A 22,998-nucleotide genomic window follows, 5' to 3' on the forward strand; every position below is an offset into this window, starting at 1 on the left:
GCATGTGCTAGTAATTCTTGAATAAAAGCTATTGTCCAAAAAGCCTGTAAGAGATCTGTTAAGAAATGAAAGCTTCTATAAAAATGCAAGAGTGATTATTCTTTAGTTCAGATGTTGCTACTTTGTTTCACTATGCTGAAAACATGCACTGTGGCTGTTTTAACCCCTGGCCTTTATGCAGCATAGCTATTTTAGCAGAGAAGAGGGAATACAATACATAGTAGATTCCCTACATGCTTTGATGGGTTGAGCTTACTAATGGCCTAGCATTACTGTATTACTCCAGTGCAGTTCCTATAGTAATAAAAATTATTAATCTAAACAGCAAGAGTGTTTGGACCTTGTGATTGTTTAATAGCCTAGAGCATCCCCTGTACCAGTTTCCAAAGCTCTTGTACCTAATCCTGTCGGGATGGGGGGAGACAAGGGACTCTGTTTCAGTTGCATGTGCCAGAGAGTCCTGGTGCTGCCAGTAGCTGAGAATGCAGTGGAAGGGAGGAGGACTCCAGGGCTTGTCCGGCCAGGTCTGCTGTGTCTCTTTACAGGCCACAGTGGCCCTGTTTCTTGGAAGAAGCCACATGTGTCACAGCTTGACTCAAAGGACAATGCAGGTGATGCCTGGCATTGCTGGAAGACAACAGGAAGGGCAAAGGTGGTGGATGTCCCTTGCAAAGGGTGGTTCTGTAGGGATGTGCAGGGGCTGCGAAGGGGACAAATGTTTTGAAGGTCGTCGTCCCAGCAACCATCCTTTCTTGGCCTGGAGCAGCCGTTTCAATAATGCAATCCTTTGACTAGCACTAACTAACGTGCATATCGTTAGCGCCCTCTGCCCGGCCTGCACACGCATCGCGGCAGGCACTGAGGGGGAGGGCCCGCTGCTCGAAGAAGTTTGTCCCTCCGCGGCGCTCGTCAGGGCGCGGGCCGACATGGCGGCGCCCAGCTGGTAGCTCACGTGGCTGGGGCAGAGGCGGCGGCGGCGGCGGCGGCGGCTCGCCGGGGAGGCGCGGAGGGGTCCGGCCCGGCCCGGCCCGGCCCGGCCCGGCGGCATCATGTCGGGCCGCCAGGGTAACAAGCTGCCCAGCAACCTGCCCCAGCTGCAGAACCTCATCAAGCGGGACCCGACGTCTTACATGGAGGAGGTGAGAGACCGGGGGGCGCTCGAGTAAGGGGGCCCTCGGCGGAGGAGGGGGCCCGGAGCGTGGGGTCGCTGGGGGCGGCTCTGCTCAGGAAACTGAGGGGGGCTTTGGGCGCTTCTCTGTTTTAAGGAAAGGAGGAAAACGCTTTGAAAATCAAAATGGCACGAGTGCTCCTGTGTGTTAGCTTGTTGTCCCTCTTGCCTTCTCCCTGCCCGCCGGGCTGGGTAGCAGGAACAAGCGCGTGCACTGGGAGCTTTGCTGGTGTTTTCCGGGGAAGTGGGACAGGGCCTCGTATCTCCGCTCGAAAGGGAGCGACGTTAATTGTGCAGTAAAGGCTGCCTTGAAGGAAACGCTTTCTTTGTGTGTTCAGTTTCTCCAGCAGTATCACCACTACCAGTCCCACGTGGAGATTTTCACGTTCCAACCAGACAAGCCTAGTAAGGAGCTGGCTGAACTGGTGATGTTTCTGGCACAGGTAAGCTGCTGTAATTCTGAAGGAAAACTTCTGAACTAGCCTTGAGCCCTTCACCAGGCATGAAGGCTTCACCTTGAATGCAATTATGAAAGAATATGTTTCACATAGTTTTGCTGTGATGGCCCTGAAGGCATTGTTATAAAGCTGCATGTTTACCAGTATTTCTGCAGCAGTATTGTCTGTTTCCAGGAATGTAGGGTTTTGGGTTTTTTGTTTTTTTTTTTTTTGAGCATTTGGTTCAGTTTTTAAAGGATTTTATAACTGCACAGTGTATTTTAAATATGGACAGCTGACAGTAATTTACTTGTAGTCGAGTATAGTTGCTGCCTGAAACATAGGTCTTAAATCATTATCAGAAGAGCAGCTTTTTTGGTCCCTTATCATAGCTCTCACTTTCTTAGTGTTATTGCGTAGCTCAAGTTTTTCTTTTGGAGAACTCAGTTAAGACTATCTTTACCCAGGTGGCCCACTGCTACCCAGAACACATGGCGAACTTTCCACAGCAACTGAAAGAACTGCTTTCTTATCACCATACGGTCTTGGATACAGATCTTCGAATGGTAAGGCTGACACTGAACTGTTTAATGCTTGTTAATAACAAGTTTTAGGCAGATTGCATCCTGCAGTTAAAGAGCATCTGCATGAGATTAGAGCCTACAATTTCCTTCTGAATTTTTTAATAAGTACGGAAACTGTGGAGTGTTGCCAAAGTGTGAGTTTTGGTTCTGATCCCTGCTTCTTTATTACAGACATTCTGTAAAGCTTTGATCTTGTTAAGAAACAAGAATCTAATAAATCCAACGAGTTTGCTGGAACTCTTCTTTCAACTGCTACGGTGTCATGATAAACTTCTACGAAAAGTAAGCCATACTTATAAAACTATTCTTGATTTTCAGTGAGTTTTGACCACCTTAACAGAAGTAATGCAGCACCGGCAGGCAGCTGTTTTGGTTTTCTTTAGTAACAAAATAGGTAAGCTTAAAATATCTCTGCTCTTTCAGCCACTGAGTATGCCAAAGGCAAGACTTGATCTTTATGTGTGATTAGTAATGAAGCACGCTGCTGTAAAGTACTTTACGCAGTATTGCAGGCTGTAGGCCTGTTCTTCAGTCGAATTTGAGCAGCTCGGATGTGTCTGTAGCTGAAAACTGTAAGCATGTTGCTGTCAGAATAGGGATTACTGAATTCTTGTGAAGACTTCTAAGTAAAGAAAAGATGCTTGTTGTAGCCATATTTAATTTCTTTTTGACATAAAAATGAAACTAGTTGCTTCCCACCACCAAAATTACTTAACTGGCCATTAGAACATACCTGAACTTGCAAAAACTTATCAGGAGTGTGTTTTCTGTTTTTTTCGTTTTTGTTTTTTTTTAGCTATGCTTCATGCTATCCATTTTCCTGCCTCACTGTACTGTAAATTAAGCAGACTGTTCAGATACATTAAATTGGGCATATTTGAGGCTTTGCGGGATAGCTTCTTGTTGTTTTTCCAACTGTAATTTAAAAGGCAAAATAGTATTTAACACAGTGGTTATCAGTTCTCTCTCTCACCTGAGTACTTAAAGACTTCGGGGAGATTGTAGCGCATCTGCAGTGCTTCCTGCATGACTTCTGTAGGTAACTCCTTGTTATCTCTTCATTTACAGACTTTGTATACTCACATCGTGTCGGACATCAAGAATATAAATGCTAAACATAAAAACAATAAAATAAACACAGTAAGTATTTTAGTGTTCAGATTTATGTCAGTTTACCCCTTCATATTGTGAAAGGATTCTAATAATAAACTTTTTTTTCTTAGACACTGCAGAACTTCATGTACACTATGTTGAGAGACAGCAATCCCACTGCTGCCAAGATATCTCTGGATGTCATGATCGAACTTTACAGAAGGAATATTTGGTAGGTTTGTCAAGCGCAAATTGATTCCCTGTCTACCATGGGACAGTCCTCTTGACATCGCTCTTGGCATGTAGTGCTAAACGTAACATGGGGGGGCTGACTTGATATGTTTATCCTGTTTGTCAACTACTGGACATGTATTCTGTGGAGTGCAATCTAGCTGGGAGGAAAACCTCTCTCGTGAAGTTTCTTAGTTATTTAGGTTGAATCTTTGTTTTATTTGAAAATAATGTAGAAATTGCATGTAGTGTAGTTGAATAAAAGCTGTGTGTGACCTGCTTTTTTGAGCTTTTTCACAGGAATGCTAATAGAATGGAGAGACAGGGATTCTGCTTTTTAGTGTGTGGTGGGTTGTTTTGTTTTTTTTTTTTAGTTTGCAAGATCATTCTAGATGACCAGTCTAATGGGTGTTTTGATTCCTGAGGCTCTAAGATAGCTCCTGTTTTTAGCAGATAGTATCCTGAATAATTGCAGCCTAGAAAAATATTGAAAGGAATAACAGCACACTGAGTACTGTCAATTGTTCTCTCATGCCTGAGGTGCTGCGAAATCATTCTTTGTTATAACAAAATGGCCAAGCAGATGCTGCCTAGTGGGAAATTGCATGAGAAGATGGCATCTTGTTCACTCTCACCTGCTTCTTGATTGTAAAAGCACGTTTAAAATTTTTAAGCTGTTCAGTTTCCACCTCCCTTGCTCTTCCTGGTTTTTGCACAGAAATTAACTGTATGAAGAAGCCATATGAATTTGGCTAGTGATACTGCTAGTGTGCAGTGTATCTGCTGCTTCTTCTGTATTTCCAAAATAGATCAGAGGCAGAACACTAGTGGTGCAGTTCCTGCGTTTCTTACTCGGGCAGAATTCCCAGTGACTTCTGCATGAGTTGTGCTGGGATGTGAATGTCACCACTGCTCCTTTTTATGCATTACAGGGAGACTACAGCTGATGGGCAGAACATTGTGCCAGCATGTAGTTGGGCTTAAGGAGTTCCGATGTGTAGTGTTTCAGGAAATACCATCTATTCTGTGGCACAAACAAAAAGGTCACGGCAGCTACGTTAAGATTTCTGGCGTAGTAGTGGGATGAGAACTATTACAGTGGAGAGAAAACAGGGACAAACAAAAGGGTTTCACAGTTAGAGTAAATAGTTTTGTAAGCACATGAGACTCAGGATAAGTTCAAATTAATTTCAGCAGCTTTATTTCTTATAAATCCTTATTTTTAGGAGATAAACTATCTCAAAACTTTCCAGCAGCTTTTCTAGTGCAAATCAGATTTCCGCACTGATTTTATCAGGCAGTGTTTTTATTTATTTATTTTTTTTAACAGTGGAAAAAGTTGTAACAACTGTCTTCCATTATTTTACTGTAGATTAATCTTCTTTGCAAAGTCTAGTTACCCCTTCTTCCACAGCATGAAGTAGATGGAACATAAATATGTCTGTTCATCTAGATGGAGCCACAGTAATGTTAGAAAAATAGAAGAAAATGACATTAAGAAACATAACTTTGAGAGTCTATTAGGAATATTGAGGGATTTGATTCTAATGAACCTTCATGCTTGTTAGGAGGCCTATTTTATACCACTTCATTTTCTAAGAATGTTTTGAAATGGCCAGACTGAAGTAAAAGATGATATTTTGTTTTATTCCAGGAATGATGCCAAAACAGTAAATGTTATCACAACTGCCTGCTTTTCCAAAGTGACAAAGGTGAGAACAGAAATGATTTGGTATAACAGTGGACTTTGAGTAAAGCCTCACCTCCCTGTGGATGCACCTCTATTTCTGTACCCTAATTGCTGATGAATTTCATTGATTATTTGTCTTTTACATGTTTCATTTTCAAAATACCACTGGTATTGTGGGAGGAGGAGGCATGTCATTCTTACCTGCAAAGCAGTAGAATTGGAAGCTTGTCTTCTAGCAAGTGTAGGTTGGCATAGAGGGCAGGAATATTTTCCAGTTAGTCAGAAGCAACTGTCGGAATATCGCCTCCTTATAACTGGCACTGTAAGGCTTTCATTTGTGAGATGTGAAGACAGTTGCTATTCTGCCTGTGGTTTGAGTGGATCTGAGTCCTGCTGTTATCTGATTAGGTTCTGCAGTGCTTGGACATTCTAAAGAAGCGTATTTTGGTTTGAGAAGTCTTTCCACGATAAAGATTCAGAAACCGTTCCATTTCTTTAAAAAAAAAAAAAAGGGGGGGGGGGGGGAACCTGACAGACCCGTATAAACTAATTAAAGCTTGGAGTTCTGAGCATCGTGGCTCAGGTATTGGCTATGCAGGAGTTCTTGATAATTGTGGCATGGAGCAATTAGATTGATACTGCTGTGCAGAATCATAGGAGGAGAATCTGCATGTTAAAATTTGCTAGCAGCATTGTGGAAGCCCAGCTGCTTCCTGACTCTTCACGTGCCTCTGGTTTGCTGTTGAGAATTGGCAGCAAAGATGAACCGTGTTGGTGCAAAACGCCTGTGCTTTTCAGTCTTCGATCTGGTTTGCTTTCTGTTCATACAAGTGATTGGAATGTCTTGGTGTGATTTAAGATAGGGATGTTTGGCTGTTTTAACTCCCCTTGTCTGTTCGTCCAGTCTGACCTAAACTTACTTTGCTTTTCAGGTATTAGTTGCTGGTTTGAAGTTCTTCCTTGGGAGAGATGAAGATGAGAATCAAGACAGCGACTCAGAATCTGAGGTGGGTATTGCGGTTAAATCTTCTGCTCTCAGTTCTTCAAACGCTAATAGATGTACCATCCTGCCAAACCTGGGTACGCTAGTCTGTCTGTTTCTGTATTACTGTGTTTTTCCTCGTTTCCTCCACTTGTTTGTCCACCTCACAAAAGCCTTTAACGTTTTTGAAAAACTTCTAATGATTTTGACAGCTGGCCGCTTTTGATAGCAGGATGCCTTTGCCATCTGTCTCCGGACTGATACTAAGAGTACCTTCCTTCTCTTGTTGCCATTGTGCAGGAATCAATTTACTTGTAGGAGCTAACCAGGGACTGGTTGGTCTGGTTTGTTCAGCTAATGAATTGCTAAAAGTGTAATGCAGATTTGTGGGGAAAGGCTTTCACCTGGTAATTAGGAAGCAGGGGTAACTTTTTTGGCTCTGCTTTGGATTTTCCTTAGTCTTTACTTCTACCTCCTGGGCTCCATTTCTCATTTATGTAGAAATGAAGATAATTCAGTAAAATGTGTTATCCTGAGAAGGCTGATAACATGATTTCAGTATCGAACCTCAACATATAAAGATATCATTTATTTGAGTGCCACTGAATAATACTCTGTGATTACCCAACTGTAAGAACTGCTGTGCTGATGTGCTGTTACCTCTTTCTAATCTCTTTTTTATGTAGGTATGTGGCTAGTTTTATAGAATCAGGATTTTAAGTGTATGGTGAAATTTAGGATGGGAGAGAGAGAGGGAGGGGGAGTTTTCAAATATGGTACATGATCCTGAAAAATATTGATGCCTTTTGTTTCTCTGCTTCCCATTTGAAGCCTGATTTCACCTGAGTCTTGTTTTCCTCATGTCCTTTCTGAAGGATGATGGCCCCACAGCCAGAGAACTGATGGTGCGGTATGCAACTAATAAGAAAACCACCAAGCGCAAGAAGAAACTGGAGAAAGCCATGAAGGTCCTCAAGGTGAGGAGAAAGCCGTCTGGCTTGTCAGCGTTTTAGTGTAATCTTTCAAGTGCAAGAACTCTGTGGTTTCCGCTGTGTTTTTAGCTAGCTCTTGTCATCTCGTCTAGATCAAGCTCCTCAAGTGTTCTAGCATCCATTGACCAGGTATATGCCACGTTTGCCTGGGAGAGAGGTCTTTTAAAACAGACTTGTCCAATATAAGCTGTGCACTAGTTCTGGTCTGGGGTATCTCTCGTGTGGTCCCCCACTTAGAGTACATTGTGTCCTGAAGTAATTACTATCTGTTGCCCTGACGGCAGTTTGCTAAACAGAAATGAGTATCTAGGAACAAATGTCTGTACTTACAAGGTAACTTTTGATGCAGTTCCTGTTGCCTCTGAGGTCTGGTGGCTGAAAACCATATGCAATTGTAAGAATGGTAGTTTTCTTGTTAAAATCAAAGCACATGTTTTTGAAGAGAATAATGGGGAACAGCAGCTTTCAACAGCAACTTGAAACTGAGGCACCTGTAGCTTTAGTGGAAAGAAAAAATGTCTCATTTATTCTTGTTGCTATACAGAAACAGAAGAAGAAGAAAAAGCCAGAAGTGTTCAACTTTTCTGCAATTCACTTGATTCATGATCCCCAAGGTAAGCAGGGATCCTGTTCTGTTTTGTGGGGTTTTTTTGGTGGTCCTGCAAATCCTAGTATTTGGGTGTTAACTACGCAACCAGAATAAAAGTGGCAAGTACTTACACATGCCACAAGGTGATCCTTGTAGCATGCTTTATCATAGGGTCTCATAATACTTCAGAAAAGTAATTTAAAACTTGTTGCACTTGTCGAGTTAGTGCTACACTTCTATTTATTAAGACAAGGAAGGAGCACTGCTACATTCATCTACTTTATATTGCTACAAATCAGGACTTGGATCTTAGCCCCTTCCTTGTACGTGTCAAGGCTGTAACTTGTGTGAATGGGAAATACTTTATCTCCTGATAACTTTGTTTTTTAGGTTTTCTTTTTAGTTTTGATATGATTGATTAAATTGTTTTGGTGGTTAAAAATGGGCTATCCCCATTTAGAAATTAATTCCTGTTACTAGTCTGATGTTTGTCTAATATTGTTTGACTTGTTTTCAGTCTGATATAGTGAACCTGTGGGTATTTTGCTTGTCAGGTAGATCCAAAATGTATCTAAAAAAACCTAGCTTTAAATACTAATCCTGTATTTTTGATATTGTGGAGCTTCTGCTAGTTTTCCTTAATCTTGCACCTGTGCACAGATTTAGACTTTCTAGGCACATGAGAGGAAAAAGAACTGCTCAGGAGCAGTGTTCTGGGCACCTTTAGTTTCTTCTAGCAAGGACACTGGAGCTTGAAAAAGCCTGAGTTATGCAGTGTGCTCTTTAAATCTACCACACACCTGTTCATTTTTTTTTTTCTAGACTTTGCAGAGAAACTGCTGAAGCAGCTGGAGAACTGTAAAGAACGATTTGAAGTGAAGATGATGTTCATGGACCTCATTTCCAGGCTAGTTGGAATACATGAGGTACCTACTATGTTAATACTAGTGGGTTATTAACTGGGTGTGAGAAGCTGGCTTGCAACTTTGTAATAATCTATGTGCAGCCAGCCAGGCTAGGGCAGTGGTATGCTCTGGCCTCGTGCCTCTGGAAAGTGGGTTTTAACTTCACTGTATGTTGAAAAATGAAGATGAATGTGGTTCTGTAGCTACCAGTAGGCCTTGCAGAATGTCAAGGCAGCATAGCCTTATAAAGTGAGGCATTAAGTGAGCTTTGCTCGGGAAGGCTGTCAGTCTGTTATGCCGTGCTGTCAGTTAGGTTTGCCTCATAATAACCAGGGGGGAAAAGTCTATTTGCAGACCTAGGCGCTCTTGGCAGGTTCCTCAGTGTAGAGGGAGTCCAGCACTTGCTCATGAACAGCCCTTCCTCAGCAGTCTCTGAAGTACAACCAAAGTGTGATCAAATTCCCTGGAGAATCTATTCCCCTGCTGTAATCTGTTCCCCCTCTGGCCTCTGTGGGGCTGGGGAAGGACAGTAGTCCTTGCAGCTATCCTGAAGGTTAACCAATAGGTAGAAATACAGTGGCTGCATGTACGAGCAACCTTCGATTTGGGGAGCGTGAGAATGTAGTCCAGCTGTTTTCTGGTTCCATATTGGAATGAGATCTGCGTGTTTATAGCTTCTTCCCTGTGCTCTAGTCTCTGCCTGAAGGAACCTACCAAAAGCATACTTGAGCAACTCTGGTTTACATTTTTAGGACATCTGAAATGCAGGGTCTTGTCTAGATGAGGCGAGAACCAATATCTAGCTCTAATAGATAATAGGTCTATAACTAACACGTAGATGACACAGACCTAGATGTTGCCATTGTGTCCAGTCTGAGTCCGTACTATTTCCCTGTTGTATGAAGCTTCAGCAGGAGAACTTATTACCTAGAGGTTTGAATCCAACAGGTATGAGATCCTTCATGTGCAGTTGCTTGGGACGCGTGTCCAAGTCTTAGGCCGCTTCAGCAACAGGTACTCTTTAAGGTCTTGCTAGAGAAGTCAATGAATGGACTCAGATGCTAAATGAACTTGTGCTTACAGACAGTCTCTTTGTGTTTTGGAAGAGCAAATTGTGTTCCTGAGGCAAGGGAAAGTGGCACATTGTAGGATCGCAGTGCACACTGCCCTAATTCAAATTCTGTACAGGTTAAGAAGAGCTGTTTTCTGGATTTCACAGAGATTGGGACTGAGCTTTGTGTTTCCTTTGAACAAGTCACTTCCTTAGCTCCCCTTCAGCTCAGGATGGGAGAATGTCTTGTCTTGGCCTATGAAGGTGATCTCAGTTAAAAGGGAAGAAGCTAATCTGTCACAAATTTTTATTTTTCCTTTTTTCTCCGCAGCTTTTTCTTTTTAACTTCTATCCCTTTGTTCAGAGATTCCTACAGCCCCATCAGAGAGGTAAGCAGCTGCTGCTAGATAATAATGCTCATCCATTATGTCACGCACAAAGTCAGTTAGAAGTGTTGTTGTAAATTAATAGGCAGCAGTAGTTTAGTAGGTGGTAGTAGTAAGTAGGAGTAGTCCAGAGAGTATGGGTGAAGGAAGGTCAAGAACCAAGGTGATGTCCCACCCCCCCGCCTCCCCAGTTCTCCTACTGGGCAAAAGGCCCCAATTACCAGGAACGTAGGGCACTTCAGACCTCTATGAGAGCTGTGTGTCACAGCTACTGACATTAGCTGTTGAGAAACTCCAGAATTGGCATAGAAATGAAGCTGCTGAGTTTCTAGTTCCTAGCTGGAGATGCTGACGGTGACTGCCTTTTGCTGCTTTGTTTGACCAGTGTTTCAGTCCAGAACTGGAGCGTTTAAGTGTTGCTGGCAGTCTAAGGGCATGCGCTACCGTCGGGTGGGTAGCAGATGAATTCCTGATGGTTGGAGGTAGAGGGTGATACGGGAGAAATTGTTATATAAGGTGGCCCAAATAAACTAAGAGATCGAGTGCCTTGTTGATTTACTGTCTTGGTGGAGATGTTTATCAGCCAGAGCGGGCCACAGCAATTTACTTTGACATCTTTTTCCCATTTTCTCTTCTTCCAGAAGTGACAAAGATTCTTCTGTTTGCTGCACAAGCTTCACATCAGCTAGTACCACCAGAGGTCAGGACTCCACCAAGTTTCAGTGACATTAAAAATGGGCAGTGGGCCAGCATGGATATATAATGGTTGAGTGCATTGACTGGGGGTGAGGGAACGGGGAGTCTGGTCAGACCTCTTGTGTTGAACACCAAAGCAACTCCCAAATGGTTAAAACTCACTCGCAAAATAATAGCTTTTTTAAATATGGTTCGTTGGGAGAAATGTGTAATGCAAAAGTTCCTTTTTGGAGACCTATACTAGTGCTGGGCATTTTAGTTACTGACTCCACATCTCTGTTTTGTCTTATGAACTTTATAAGCCCAGAAAGAAAGAAAAAAAAAAACAGAAAACAATTTCTCAGTGGTGCCAGCTGTCTCTTTACAGGATAGCTTTTGTCTTGATGTTTTGGATGGTTTGAAAAGCATATGTGAGTTTTTGTTCCTGTGGCTGTTTTTGCAAGTTCCGAGGGGTTGTTTTTTATGAAGAAAAACAACGCTCACCATGAATATCTGTATTTCTGCAGAAAAATTTGTCTTGAAAATATCTGCAGGTTATAGTGACAAGTCCTGAGCTCTACCTTAGTGTGAAAAAGGGCTCTGTTGCCTACTGTATTCTGTTATTTAACAAAATGTAAATATTTTGACACCTTTATTAAAAATGCAGTATGTGCATTTAAGTTATTTTTTTTCTTTTCAGATTATCCAGTCGGTGTTAATGACTATAGCGAACAACTTTGTCACCGACAAGAATTCTGGGGAGGTTATGACTGTGGGGTGGGTACAAAATCTCATGCAAACCATAAAACTCTGTTGGAATGTGGAAAATATATTGCCTTTTAAACCACCTGCAGCTGATTCCTATCATTAATGCTATGCTTTCAAGAACCTGCTGGAATAAAAACAAGTTAGGGTAACTGGGGCAGGGGGTGAAGAAGAGACGGTGTTTTAAGTTGTTAAATGACTTTTGAATGCTTCCAAACAATGGGTTTCCTAATACAGTCAGTGCTGTGACCTAACCCTGTTGGGCTGCATGATGCTCTGTTTTTGTTGCTTCCTCGTTTGGCCTTGGGCTTTTCTTCTGTCCGTGGTATTGTGTTATTTCTGTTTTGAGGGTAGAAAAGCTCTAGCCTGTGAATTAAAATACCCTGTATTTGTATGCACTCAGTGAGTGGACAGCCTCATAACTCAGGACTTGGACTTTATGTGTTTAGTGGATGAAATTTCACTACTGGCACCAAATTTAAATATTGCTGTTAGTGAAATTTAGCGTGCTTTCTTTGACCCACTGAGGGAGGTATGCTTTCAAAAAACCTCTCGTATAGGCAGTGTGGTGTATGGTAAGTAAATGGAGGTGAGAACTGAACTGTCCTGGAAGAGATAAAGGAAAAGTTGGCAGGGGAAGATGACTGTTTGGAGCCATGTTTTGATTTTGAGCAGGGTGTCGGGTTTTTTCTTTTCTTTCTTTTCTTTTTTTTTTTGGGGGGGTGTATGTGTGTGTGTATATGTGGTTTCAGTTCAGAAATGAAGCTTAGTGTACAAAGCGTATGCGTGAAGATAGCTTAAAAGGGAATTAGTATGAGTGCACAGACCTCTGTTATACTGTTCTTGGTCTGGTCATGGCTGACTGAAGAACTGTTGCTTGATTTTGCTCGGCTTAGGCATGATGATTATTTGACTACCTTTGCTTGTCTTTTTGGACCCAGACTTCAGTTGGAGAATCCTTAGGCCGTGGGAGGAATAATGGCACTGTCAACACCTTAATGAATCGCTGGTCAAGCACTGACAGTCTGCACAGTTGGAGATCAAGCAAAAGAATAGCTGGAGGGTACAGAATATGGGTCAAAGATAAAGGATTTTGCAGAACTGTGGCAGAGAGAGCATCTTCTGATGTTCTTTTACACTTAGTTTTGTATGAAGATTGTATAAGATTCTTTGATTTCCTGATGATTCAGTCTATTGCTGGGCTAGTGGGAGTCTCTCCCAGTTATGTTATTGAAAAAATACTTTGTTTTTCAATTTTTTAGAATCAATGCAATAAAAGAAATCACTGCAAGATGTCCTTTAGCCATGACTGAAGATCTGCTCCAAGACCTTGCTCAATACAAGACTCATAAAAATAAAAGTAAGTGTATTACATGGATATGACTTTTAGATCTTTTTTCCTTTCTTGTATCATCTTGTCTTCCATTGCATTGTTATAGCTTTCAGAATTGTAATGTAGTGTTAATTTTTTTTACTGTAGGACTGAGTGATGTAACTTATAACGGTAGTCTGTCATATGTCTCTGCCTATTTTGAATGTATATATGTAGGAGACTAAAGCAGTCAAAGGTAGTTTTGGCAGGGGAAATGGCAGAACTGAGGAAAGCAACTGCCTGCTAAGGAAGATTTGACCCTAAATAACAGTTAGATCCTGTGTTGGAGAAATGAGTCGGAGCTTTGACTTCAGAAAAGTCAATGAGCAGGCTGTAAATGCTTATTATTTGAGTGGGGTTTCCCTTTGCTCAAGATCCTACTTTTCTCCACTGTACTTAATCCTGACTCTTTTCTTTTTGACGGTAGATGTGATGATGTCTGCAAGAACTCTGATACACCTTTTCCGTTCACTGAATCCAGAGATGCTGCAGAAGAAATTCAGGGTAAGTGTTTGTGCACTGCATTCATCATAGACATAGGCTCACGTGCTCAAAAGTGATGCCGATGCAACTAGTCTCCTTACGCTCTGGGGCATGCAATGGAATCATGCATGCATTTTAAGAAAGTATGTGTTTTCCCCGTGCCTGCTCCCTGGCTGCATTTTGTTTGACGTGGCTATATCTTGTTTCAAGGCTTCTTCATTTCAAATTTATCAAACTCATTGAAGAAGGATTGTGCTACAGAAAGTTGACTGTCTTCATAGCATTTGTTCAGCTTTTTTTTAATAATTCAAGGTCACTTCTTATTTCATCAGAGAAAAGCCATCTTAAAAAAAGAAAGATACAGGGTTTGTAGGATTGAAAATAGCAATCTGCTTAACATGTATTTTGTTCACTTACAGGGTAAGCCTACTGAGGCCTCGTTGGAAGCCAGGATCCATGAATATGGAGAGCTGGATGCAAAAGATTATATTCCAGGAGCAGAAGTACTGGACGTTGACAGTCAAGAGGAAAAGGGAGGAAATGAAGAGGAAGGTTGGCCTTCTCTCTTTATTATTTCTGTTTTATGTATTATTGTTACTAAGATTGTAGTTGCACATAAAATATGATGTTAGTCCATTTAGTTTGCTGCTCTAACGCTCTGCGTGCCCTGGGCATGTCTGCATTTGTCCACTGAGAAGCAGTGATACCATCCTGGAGTGAGTGTGGTTCACCCAGTGAAGTCTGATGCTTGCTATATGCTGCTTTGTATGGTAGACACAATATAAGAGCTAGAAAAGGGTTATGTTGTCTATGCGATTTATGAGTGGGAATGTTGTACAGCTTTGAAACTGCATGTGTTTGTCTCTTCCGAAAGGAAAGCTTTTGTTGCTTATTAGAAAACACACATTTGAAAAAAGAAAGATTTCAATTTGTAGTTAGTTACCTTAATTGGCTTCTAGTGTAAAAGCTCCACGCAGCCTGGAACCTCTGCCTGAACTGGAAAAAAGGTGTAGAGGGACTTGAAACTCAAGTCAGAAGACATTTGCAAATCAAGGCTGAGGTGCAATGGAGATGTATCAGAGGAACATATGCGCCCTGACATACCATTTTTCTTCTTCATTTGAATGCAGGGATTAGCAAAGCAATTTTCTTTGCCCTCATTTTTGGAGTTGATACTTAAAACATATCAGTCACTTTGAACAACTTTCAAAGAGAAGCAACGTGTGTACTGTAGAAAACAACAGTCAAACTTACCTACAAATTGCATTGCTTCCCTCCTTGCTTAGACGATAGGGGTCATCATGGAATATTGCTGAACACTGTATAATAAGGACGAGTATCTGTAAATCATTGCATTTCAGAGATTCTCCCAAGTACACTTAGTCATCTTGAGGATCTTGAATGTGAGTTCTGAGTTACGCTTTGCAAAACGTGGGATTATTGTACAGCCTGCCTCTGTCATCTGTTAAACAGCTGAGATGCTGACTTTTTGCAAGCTGCTTTGGGTATTTTCTATGGTTGGCTCTGTTTTGACTGGACAAGGTGTACATAAATGCATTTCCTGTAAAGGCTCTGACAGCCATTGTTCCAGTGTTGTTACAAGCTTGCATTAAAGAAATGTATTAAGGAGACTGCAGGTGACAGTAATGACAGGATACGCTAGGTGTTTTAAGCAGTCTGTTTCAAGTGGGTGCGTTCTCAAAGATATCACGCTGACATACGCTGTTATCACTATAAAAATGAGTGCTCGTAGCTGAATGTGGTGCAGGCAAGTGATGTGGGTGCACGAAGAAATGAAAACTTAGATTTTTCTTCTTTTTTGTATGGTGGCTGCCAGAGCTATGTGCTGTGACACTCAGGACACTGCAAGCCAGACAGAAATTGGTAGCAGAGGCAGGGTTTGGAGCTGAACTTGCCAGTGGGAAAGCCTGGGAGCTAGTAGTCTTTTCTAGTGTGGAAATAGGAATGTCTTTAGGAGTATGCCATTCACAAATAGCAATCAAATGCGTGAAGTATCATGTGGCTTTTCAATGTCTGTGTGGGTTCTGAAGCTTGGGATGCTGAGATCTATAGGTGATCTGTTCGATAAGCGTGTTCCTGGGCATAAATGCAGTTATCAGGTAGGTAGTGAAAGGCAGTGAGAGCCTGGGACCTAATCTTTAAATTACTTGCAACTCCGGCAGTTGAACTGAATGTGTACTAAAGGCTCTGTGTGCTTGTTTCCCCCAACAGGTGGGTGGGAAAGTGCTAGTCTAAGTGAGGAGGAAGATGATGAAGATGGGGAATGGATTGATGTGCACCACTCTTCAGATGAGGAGCAGCAAAAAGTAGTGAGTTTTAAGTGTCTTCTACCTCAAATATCAATGTGATTTGCTATTAGCAGACCTGATTCTCTTGCTCTGTACCTTCACATGGTTGCTTACAACTGTGCAGAGCTGCACAGTGATTTTTACCAGAATCAGCGAGGTGAAGTGTGTTTTTTGCACATGTACTGAAGGATGCATGCTGTTGAGGGGGAAGGGGAATTCTGTCCCAATGCTAAATTCCTTCAAAGCTGTAATATTTACATACTGAGTGCTTTGTTGCACTCTGAAATGTTACAAGCTGATGTATGCCTTTCCTTTAATACTACATGTTGGATATAAGAATATTGAGAATGCTAACAACCAATCATAGCTTTTCCCAGCATTATTCCCCTTTTATAGGTATGTGGGAAGCAAGAGTCATGGACTATGGCACAGAAATGGTTTTGCAAAACTCTGGATGATTCTTCTTTTGTCCTTTTTGCAACAGGCAGAGAAGATCAAAAGCATGCCCTTAGAGGAACGAAAAGCCAAAGCAGCAGCGGTCAGCACAAGTAGGCTGCTAACTCAAGAAGACTTCCACAAAATACGCCTTGCCCAGCTCTCCAAAGAGCTCAATTCTGCACCAGGAAAAGCTGCAAAGAGGAAAAACATTGAAATAGATGATGAAGAGGAGAGCAGGTAGGATATGAAATATTGATCAGTACTTTTTTTTCTCTACAACCTGGTGATTTTTTTAATTATTATTATTTTAATTCCAGCAGGGTGCAGAACTCTCTACTGTTGCATCAGGGTACTCCGATGGCTTGTGGCAAACAGCCACAGGGCCTACCATGCCCCTGGCCCCAGGGATTTGTTTATATTTGAGAGAAAAGGAAAGAGGGAGAGGCAAGAGGGACTGATGAAAACCTTGAGACTGTTTAGCTTGTTCAGACTGATAGGCATGTTTTTTTAGTAGTAGTTGCATGTTTGTATCTCCAAAGTTTTTTAGATTATGTGATTGGGGGACTTGAAAAACAGCAATGAGAATTTGTGAGAGTTGTCCCAAGCACGAGGATTAGCCTGGGAGAAAGAACAAAAAGTACTTGTGTGCCTGTTTATAGAAAGACAATGGGTCAGGAGGGCATTCTGTTTTCTTGCCAGATGGTGATTTGTGTGTGATGGCCTTCTGTTGGATTTTTATTTGTGTGTAGGGGAGAGTTGCTTTCACTCAGAGATATTGAACATCTGCATAAAAAGCCTAAATCAGACAAGGAGACCAGACTGGCAACTGCAATGGTGAGGAACTTTGCTATTTCATATCCCCTATCTTTTTACAGTTCTGAAGGGGTTATGTTTTCCTCTGCAAAATGAGGAGGTGGGATTGAGTCTGTAAGACAGAAGCCTAGATGCCATTTATGCTTTGAGATATCTTTTGTATATTATTTTTGCTGTTGCGCTGTGGCCGAACCAGATAAATGGTCACAGGCGATGATGGCAGTATAAGCTCCCAGACACCTGTTTTTACCCTTGCTTAATAAATACAGCCAGCAAGGGGGAATGTGTATAATATAGAGTCATATTGAATCTGGAATTGTGGTTTCTGGCATAGAACCTGTCCTCTTCAGTCAATGTTAATTGTGGGGAAAGGAAAATGACCCATGTTATTAATGTTTTCTATTCTAGGCTGGAAGAACAGACAGAAAAGAATTTGTGAAAAAGAAAACTAAAATGAACCCATTTGCCAGCTCTACCAACAAAGAAAAGAAAAAGCAGAAAAACTTCATGATGATGAGATATAGTCATAACGTCCGGACAAAAAATAAGCGTTCTTTCAGGGAAAAACAGGTAATATTCAATGTTAAGGACAGATTGGGCAGTCTGAGCAATTAACTTATAGTTCAGGTGAGGTAATGTCTATCTTATGCCCTAAGCATTTGGTACATAATTGGATGGCTGAGTTGCTGGAAAGCCCTGTGGGCTAGGTTGCTTCTCTTGGATCCTGCCCAGATGGAGTCTATCAGAGATTGCGGGGGTGGAGAGGGTGGCTTTTGTCAGCATCTTTGTAGCATGAGTTACTCTTTAATATGCATGAAGGACCAAGCCCTGGTGCAGGCAGGCAATGGAAGGCAATGATAATGTGGTTTGATTTCCTCTGTATAAACAAGAGCAGATCACAGGAGAACCTTGATGATGATTGTGTGATGGAAGAAATGTTTCCCCGACATGTAGAGTTGTCTTTCAGGAATGGCTATTAGTTTGTGTGTGTGTTTCTTGAACTCTCCGTATTCTTTCCTTGCCCTTTCTTGTATTACTGTCATATTACAGGCTCAGTTGTCCTGGCCTAAGGTCATCCAACAGTTTGTCAGGAATAGACTTAAGGCACAGATCTAAGTATGTATAGACCTATTTGAACTGTTTAGAAAATCACTCTTTTGGTTTAGCCTACCACCATTCTTCTACAACATGCTGATCTCAGCAGTGAAATTGCCAAGTGATGCAGGTTTCAAAACAGCCCTGGCGAAAGGATGTACGGGTTAAACACACATCTGTTCGGTAGTCTAGTTATTGCATGGTCCAACAGGCAGCTATGGTAGTATAGCTGAAGAGATGTTTCAGAAGGCAAGGCAAGAACTTTGGGGAATGACTTTGCTCCTGAAGGCTTTGGGCTAGGGACCCACACAGTGTCCTCAGGGGCCTGCAGTTGAAGCTGGTAAGCACAAAGTGTAGACAGCCCCACTCACACCCTTAACACAGATCAGCAGGGGATAATGCCTAAACTGAGGTAGCCGTGGCTAGAGCAGAGGCCTAGGCATATCGTCTTGCTCTGCTGCATTTCACCTTGTCAGGGTAGACCTGTCTTAACAACAAAAGTCTGCCTTAAAATCCTTTTACCTAATCTGGCAGATGGCCAGTGTAGAGTGTTACAGGTAATTATAAAATTCAATGCTCTTGAACATGTTCCAGGAAAAACTTATAGGATAATCCAGTTATGCAGGCTTCTTGTTCTTGTGTGCGGTTTTAATTTTTGTCCTTTCTTGCCAGATTCTGTCTTTTGCTAGAGCACATCTAGTTTCTTTTACAAACCCTCCTTTGTCAGTTGTTTGCAGGATCATATCAATAGAATAATGTATATTTGTTTGTCATTTGTTGCCCTAAAGAGCAGCCAGACTGGAAAAAAAAAAAAAAAATCTGTATAGAACTCAACTCATACTCGAGAGTATGTCTTAGGTGTTTCTTGTTGCATGGGAAGACTTGGCCTAATATCTTGAGCAGTCTTTCATTTGCTGCTTTTTATTCTCCGTCTTGCCACGTAACACTGACTGCATTAACCCAGGTCTCAAAACACCAGTAAAATGTAGCAAATGAACAATCCAGCTACTCTTAGGAAACTGCTTCAAGTGTTCATCCTTTTATTGAGATTTTGGGTGCATTTTGAGCCAGAGAGGTTTGGAGTAGCCAGCCAGTAGCTGCTGGAATTCAGTGCAGCTTAGGTTTTTCTAAGGTTATTTGTTTTATCTGTCATATCAAAACAACCTCCATTGTGGTGCCATTAATCACTCTTTCCCAGATTTTAGACAAAAATTCTTTAAACTAGGCTCAGTGTTACTAAAAAGTCATCTTGAATTGTTTCAGTCCTTATTTTCAATTAATGTTTTGAGTTTAAACATGACAGATAGATGTCCAAAGAAGAATTTTTTTGATAATCCCTCTTTTTAATTAAAGTTAAAATTGTGTAGGCTGCCTTTCACCTAGGCCACAACATCAATCTTGTTGACCATGATTTGGAAATGCTTCTCAATAGTGGGTTGGCATACTGTAGTTGTCTGATACTGCATTCTGTTACCTGTTTTGGTGGTGGCATAGAAGTTTAAAAGCAGCTCTGTAATACTCTCAAAAAATGCCTCTTAATCCTACTGAACACTCTCAGCTGAACTGATGTGTTTAGGGTTTTTTTTTCTGATCCCTTCTAATGGAATATAATGAGTAGATGAACAGTTTGTTATTGTGTTATTTTAATTATACAAGATCTGCTAAATGCCATACTGATGCATACTGACCTTTTTTTTTGAGGCCCAACTTTTTCCTTAAGTGTACTACCAAGCTCAGCTAAGCAACCACACTATTTCTGCCACTGTAGTCTTCAGCATTTGCTATTTACTGCTCCCAGTTTTAGCTGAGTAGTTGTTATTGCCTGACAAAATATTTCAGGAATTTTACAGCATTATGCATTTACTCATTAAAAATAGTGTAATTAAATTTTAGTCAAGTAAGCCTTTCTGCATAAGTTTTACCCCAAGTTCTTAATTTTACAGCTAGAAATGTTGCTGTTAACATGCTTTCTGTAGAAATTTGTGGAAATGAGATTGCAGTTGCATCCTGCTATTTTACTACTTTTCAGCTTCTTGCACCAGATTTAGTTTGTCTTCTGTTCATTCACAGCTTTGTTTGAGGTTGCTTTTTTTTTTTTTTTTTTTTTTTTTTTTTTTTTTTTTAAACCAATAGCCAGCAAACTGCAGCAATAAAGATCTGAGCATGCCTGGTTCTTCTGTCCATGATCTGCACCCTACCCTGTACTCAGGGCTGTTACAGCTATGCTGTTAGAAGTACCTGAGTCAGCTGGTTTTAAAGCTAGCTCATGTTCATTTTTCATTTTGGAGTCCCCTCCTTACCTGCAGTATATAAATGCCTTAGTAGATATGTCGGTATCTCGGCACGGATGGTATAAGCTGTTAGCCCAAACAGGAGTTTTCTTTTAGGATGTTGGTCTGCTTAGTGAATATTCTATGCACAGTTTTAATGTGTAAAGCTTGATCTGTAAATTTTGATTCTTGTGTGGTGATTTTGTCTACAGATATGTCTGACAAAAATAGCACTGGGATGCATGGATGTGATTGGTCAATTTGATAGTGCTGTAGTCTCCTCATTTAATTTGATATTTAAAATTGAGAGTGTAAAATACCTGAATATTCCACTGCTTGTTTCATGTTCCAGCTGGCTCTTCGAGATGCACTTCTGAAAAAGAGAAAACGACTGCTGAAATAATGAACAGTAAAGGACAGGAGTATTGCGTATACAGGACAGACCAAAGAAGCCTTAATCCTTACAAGATTCTGATTCTGAAAGCTTTCTAGGAAACAAGGCAGTTATCTTTTATTGAATTTAAATTCAATTTCCAGCTAACTGGTTTTGTATGTGTAAGTATTAATTAAAATATACAATCTTGTAAAAATATTTTACTTGAAGCAGTTGATGGTAACTGGAAGGAAATTTAATCTTCTGTATCAGTCCAGAAAAAGTGTGTGTGTGTTTGTAATGTCTATGCCCATCATATGACTGTGATTTCACAGACTTTAAAAAAAAAAAAAAAAAAAGGGGGGGGGGAGACCATTTTCTGAGTGGTCATTTTCGCCTGTTGAATAGTAAATTTATATTTTAGCACAGTAAATTCAAACAGTTGATGGGAAGAACCATTTTACTATAATGTATGAGAAAAGAATAAGAGTATATGGAGAGTTTTTCATGTTTCCATTTAAATAGAAAGGTAGTTATGCAAGCAGAAAACTAAGGAATCTTGTTTTCCTATATTTGTGCATCTTGTGATGTGACTTGCTGGTGTTTTTGTGGTTTTGTGGTTTTTGTGTGTGGGGTTTGGGGTTTTTTTGTTTTTTGGGTGGGTTTTTTTTTTTTAGTATGCTTGAGAAAAACATGGATCTGTAATGTGGATTCTCTGGTTTATACTAAAGGTTGAACTCCTGCTTCAGCCTTTACCTCAGCTGGGACCATGAATGAGTTCTCTTTCCCTTACCCAGCCACCTGCTTTCATGCAGACTTTGAGGAAAGGAATTTTGTCAAATTCTGTTAGAAACTGATTTCCTTGTGGGACAGAAATGGATGTCAATGCACAGTATAATGGAAAAGCATTTGGTTTTTTTAGGAAGGGGTTAATATTTATATCCTACACCAGAATTCACTTCATGCAGGTGTCTGCTTGTTGTGTTGAATACCAAATGAGACATCAATTGCTTTTACCTTGGAATGCCCTTTTGCTTGCAGGACCTGAACAGGGCCTGCTTTGTCAATTTTGATATGAAGATGTTTATATTTAGAGAAAGTCATTTTCATTCTTACTATTTGTCTTCTCTTGTGTTATGTTTGTTTTCACATCTTGCTTCCTCAAGCAAAAAGCTTATTAATGCTTCAACGGAAGTAGCAGAGCACAAAACACTTAAGAAGTTCCTCTAAGCCATTGGCTGCAACTGAAAATTAATGCTTCTGTTGAGGGAAAGGCAGGGATGGCTGGATAGTGGCAGCAGCCAGGCAGCGCTGTAGAGGGTGTGTAGCTGTGAAGGGACATAGATGAGTGGGAGCTATTGGGGCATGGGGAAGGAATGGGAGGCAGTGGTTGAAGAGACCATAAGTACAGGAAGCAGTGGGGAAATACAAGGCACAGTTGTAGGAATTGCAGTCCCATTGTTTTCTGTTTCTTCAACTGTGGTATTTTCAGTGAAAATGAAATACTTTTGAATTTAAAGGCTGGAGGCCTTCTCTCTTCCCCCCCTGCCCCAGCCTTCTGCTCTTCTCCCTGTAGTTTAGAGTGCGGTTGTGCTGGCATGCTGACAACTGTGCCCCTTTCCTCTTGGGTTTGTGGCCATCTCCTCTCTCCCACTTTTAGAGTGACAGATGGATTTTTCTGAGGTATGTGATGGACAGAAGCACAGGTTTGGGAAAAATGAAAGAGACTAACCCTTAGTCTAAACCCCACCCCCCCCTCCTTTTTTTTCCCTTTACCCTCTGTGATTTCTGACCTCCAGACACACCTCGACTGCCATGCAGTGGAAGGGAGTCGGTGTCCGTGTGTGCGGGGGCGGGGGGGCAGAGGCTGCCTCGCAGTGCCCTGGCTCTGAGAAGGGGGACCGACAAGAAAGGGGCAGCTGATGGCAGAGCGCGGCGTGGGGCGGGGGTGCAGGGAGACGTCGGCCGTGCGGGAGCTGGGGAGGGTGTGAACCGTGCGGGCGGCGGCCCGCGGCCGGGCGAAGTACCATTTTCTCTGTGGAGGAGCGCGAGAGCAGCCGTTAGGGGACCTCGAGCTAGGCGCGCGACGCCGACCGTTACAGCCCCCGGGCGCGTGAGGGCGGGCGCGCGACGGCGACCGTTACAGCCCGCGACCCCCGGGCGCGCGCACGCGAGGGCAGCAGTTACAGCGCGAGGGCGGCCGTTGCAGCACGCGGCGCTTCCCCGCCTCCCACACGCTTCGCCGCGCCTTGGGGGAGCTGGGCCGCCGCCATGCCCTGGCCCTGCCCCCTGAGCTAC

General features: G+C 41.9%; 1 protein-coding gene across 1 annotated transcript; it reads left to right on the plus strand.

Annotated features, from left to right (window-relative positions):
• The first annotated feature begins 886 nt into the window (after nucleotides 1–886).
• SDAD1 (SDA1 domain containing 1) lies at nucleotides 887–21,815 on the plus strand. The gene is made up of 22 exons (XM_026103505.2): nucleotides 887–1,139; nucleotides 1,507–1,611; nucleotides 2,073–2,171; nucleotides 2,361–2,471; nucleotides 3,258–3,329; nucleotides 3,413–3,513; nucleotides 5,167–5,224; nucleotides 6,135–6,209; nucleotides 7,060–7,161; nucleotides 7,721–7,790; nucleotides 8,588–8,691; nucleotides 10,053–10,110; nucleotides 10,749–10,807; nucleotides 11,483–11,559; nucleotides 12,810–12,907; nucleotides 13,347–13,423; nucleotides 13,822–13,954; nucleotides 15,635–15,732; nucleotides 16,196–16,386; nucleotides 16,899–16,983; nucleotides 17,371–17,532; nucleotides 20,680–21,815. Exons 1-22 carry the CDS (start codon nucleotides 1,050–1,052, stop codon nucleotides 20,728–20,730), a joined length of 2,076 nt encoding a protein of 691 aa, XP_025959290.2. The 5' UTR covers nucleotides 887–1,049; the 3' UTR covers nucleotides 20,731–21,815.
• The last annotated feature ends 1,183 nt before the right edge of the window (nucleotides 21,816–22,998 follow it).

This window comes from Dromaius novaehollandiae, chromosome 4 (genome assembly GCF_036370855.1).
Source record: "Dromaius novaehollandiae isolate bDroNov1 chromosome 4, bDroNov1.hap1, whole genome shotgun sequence".
NCBI lineage: Eukaryota > Metazoa > Chordata > Aves > Casuariiformes > Dromaiidae > Dromaius > Dromaius novaehollandiae.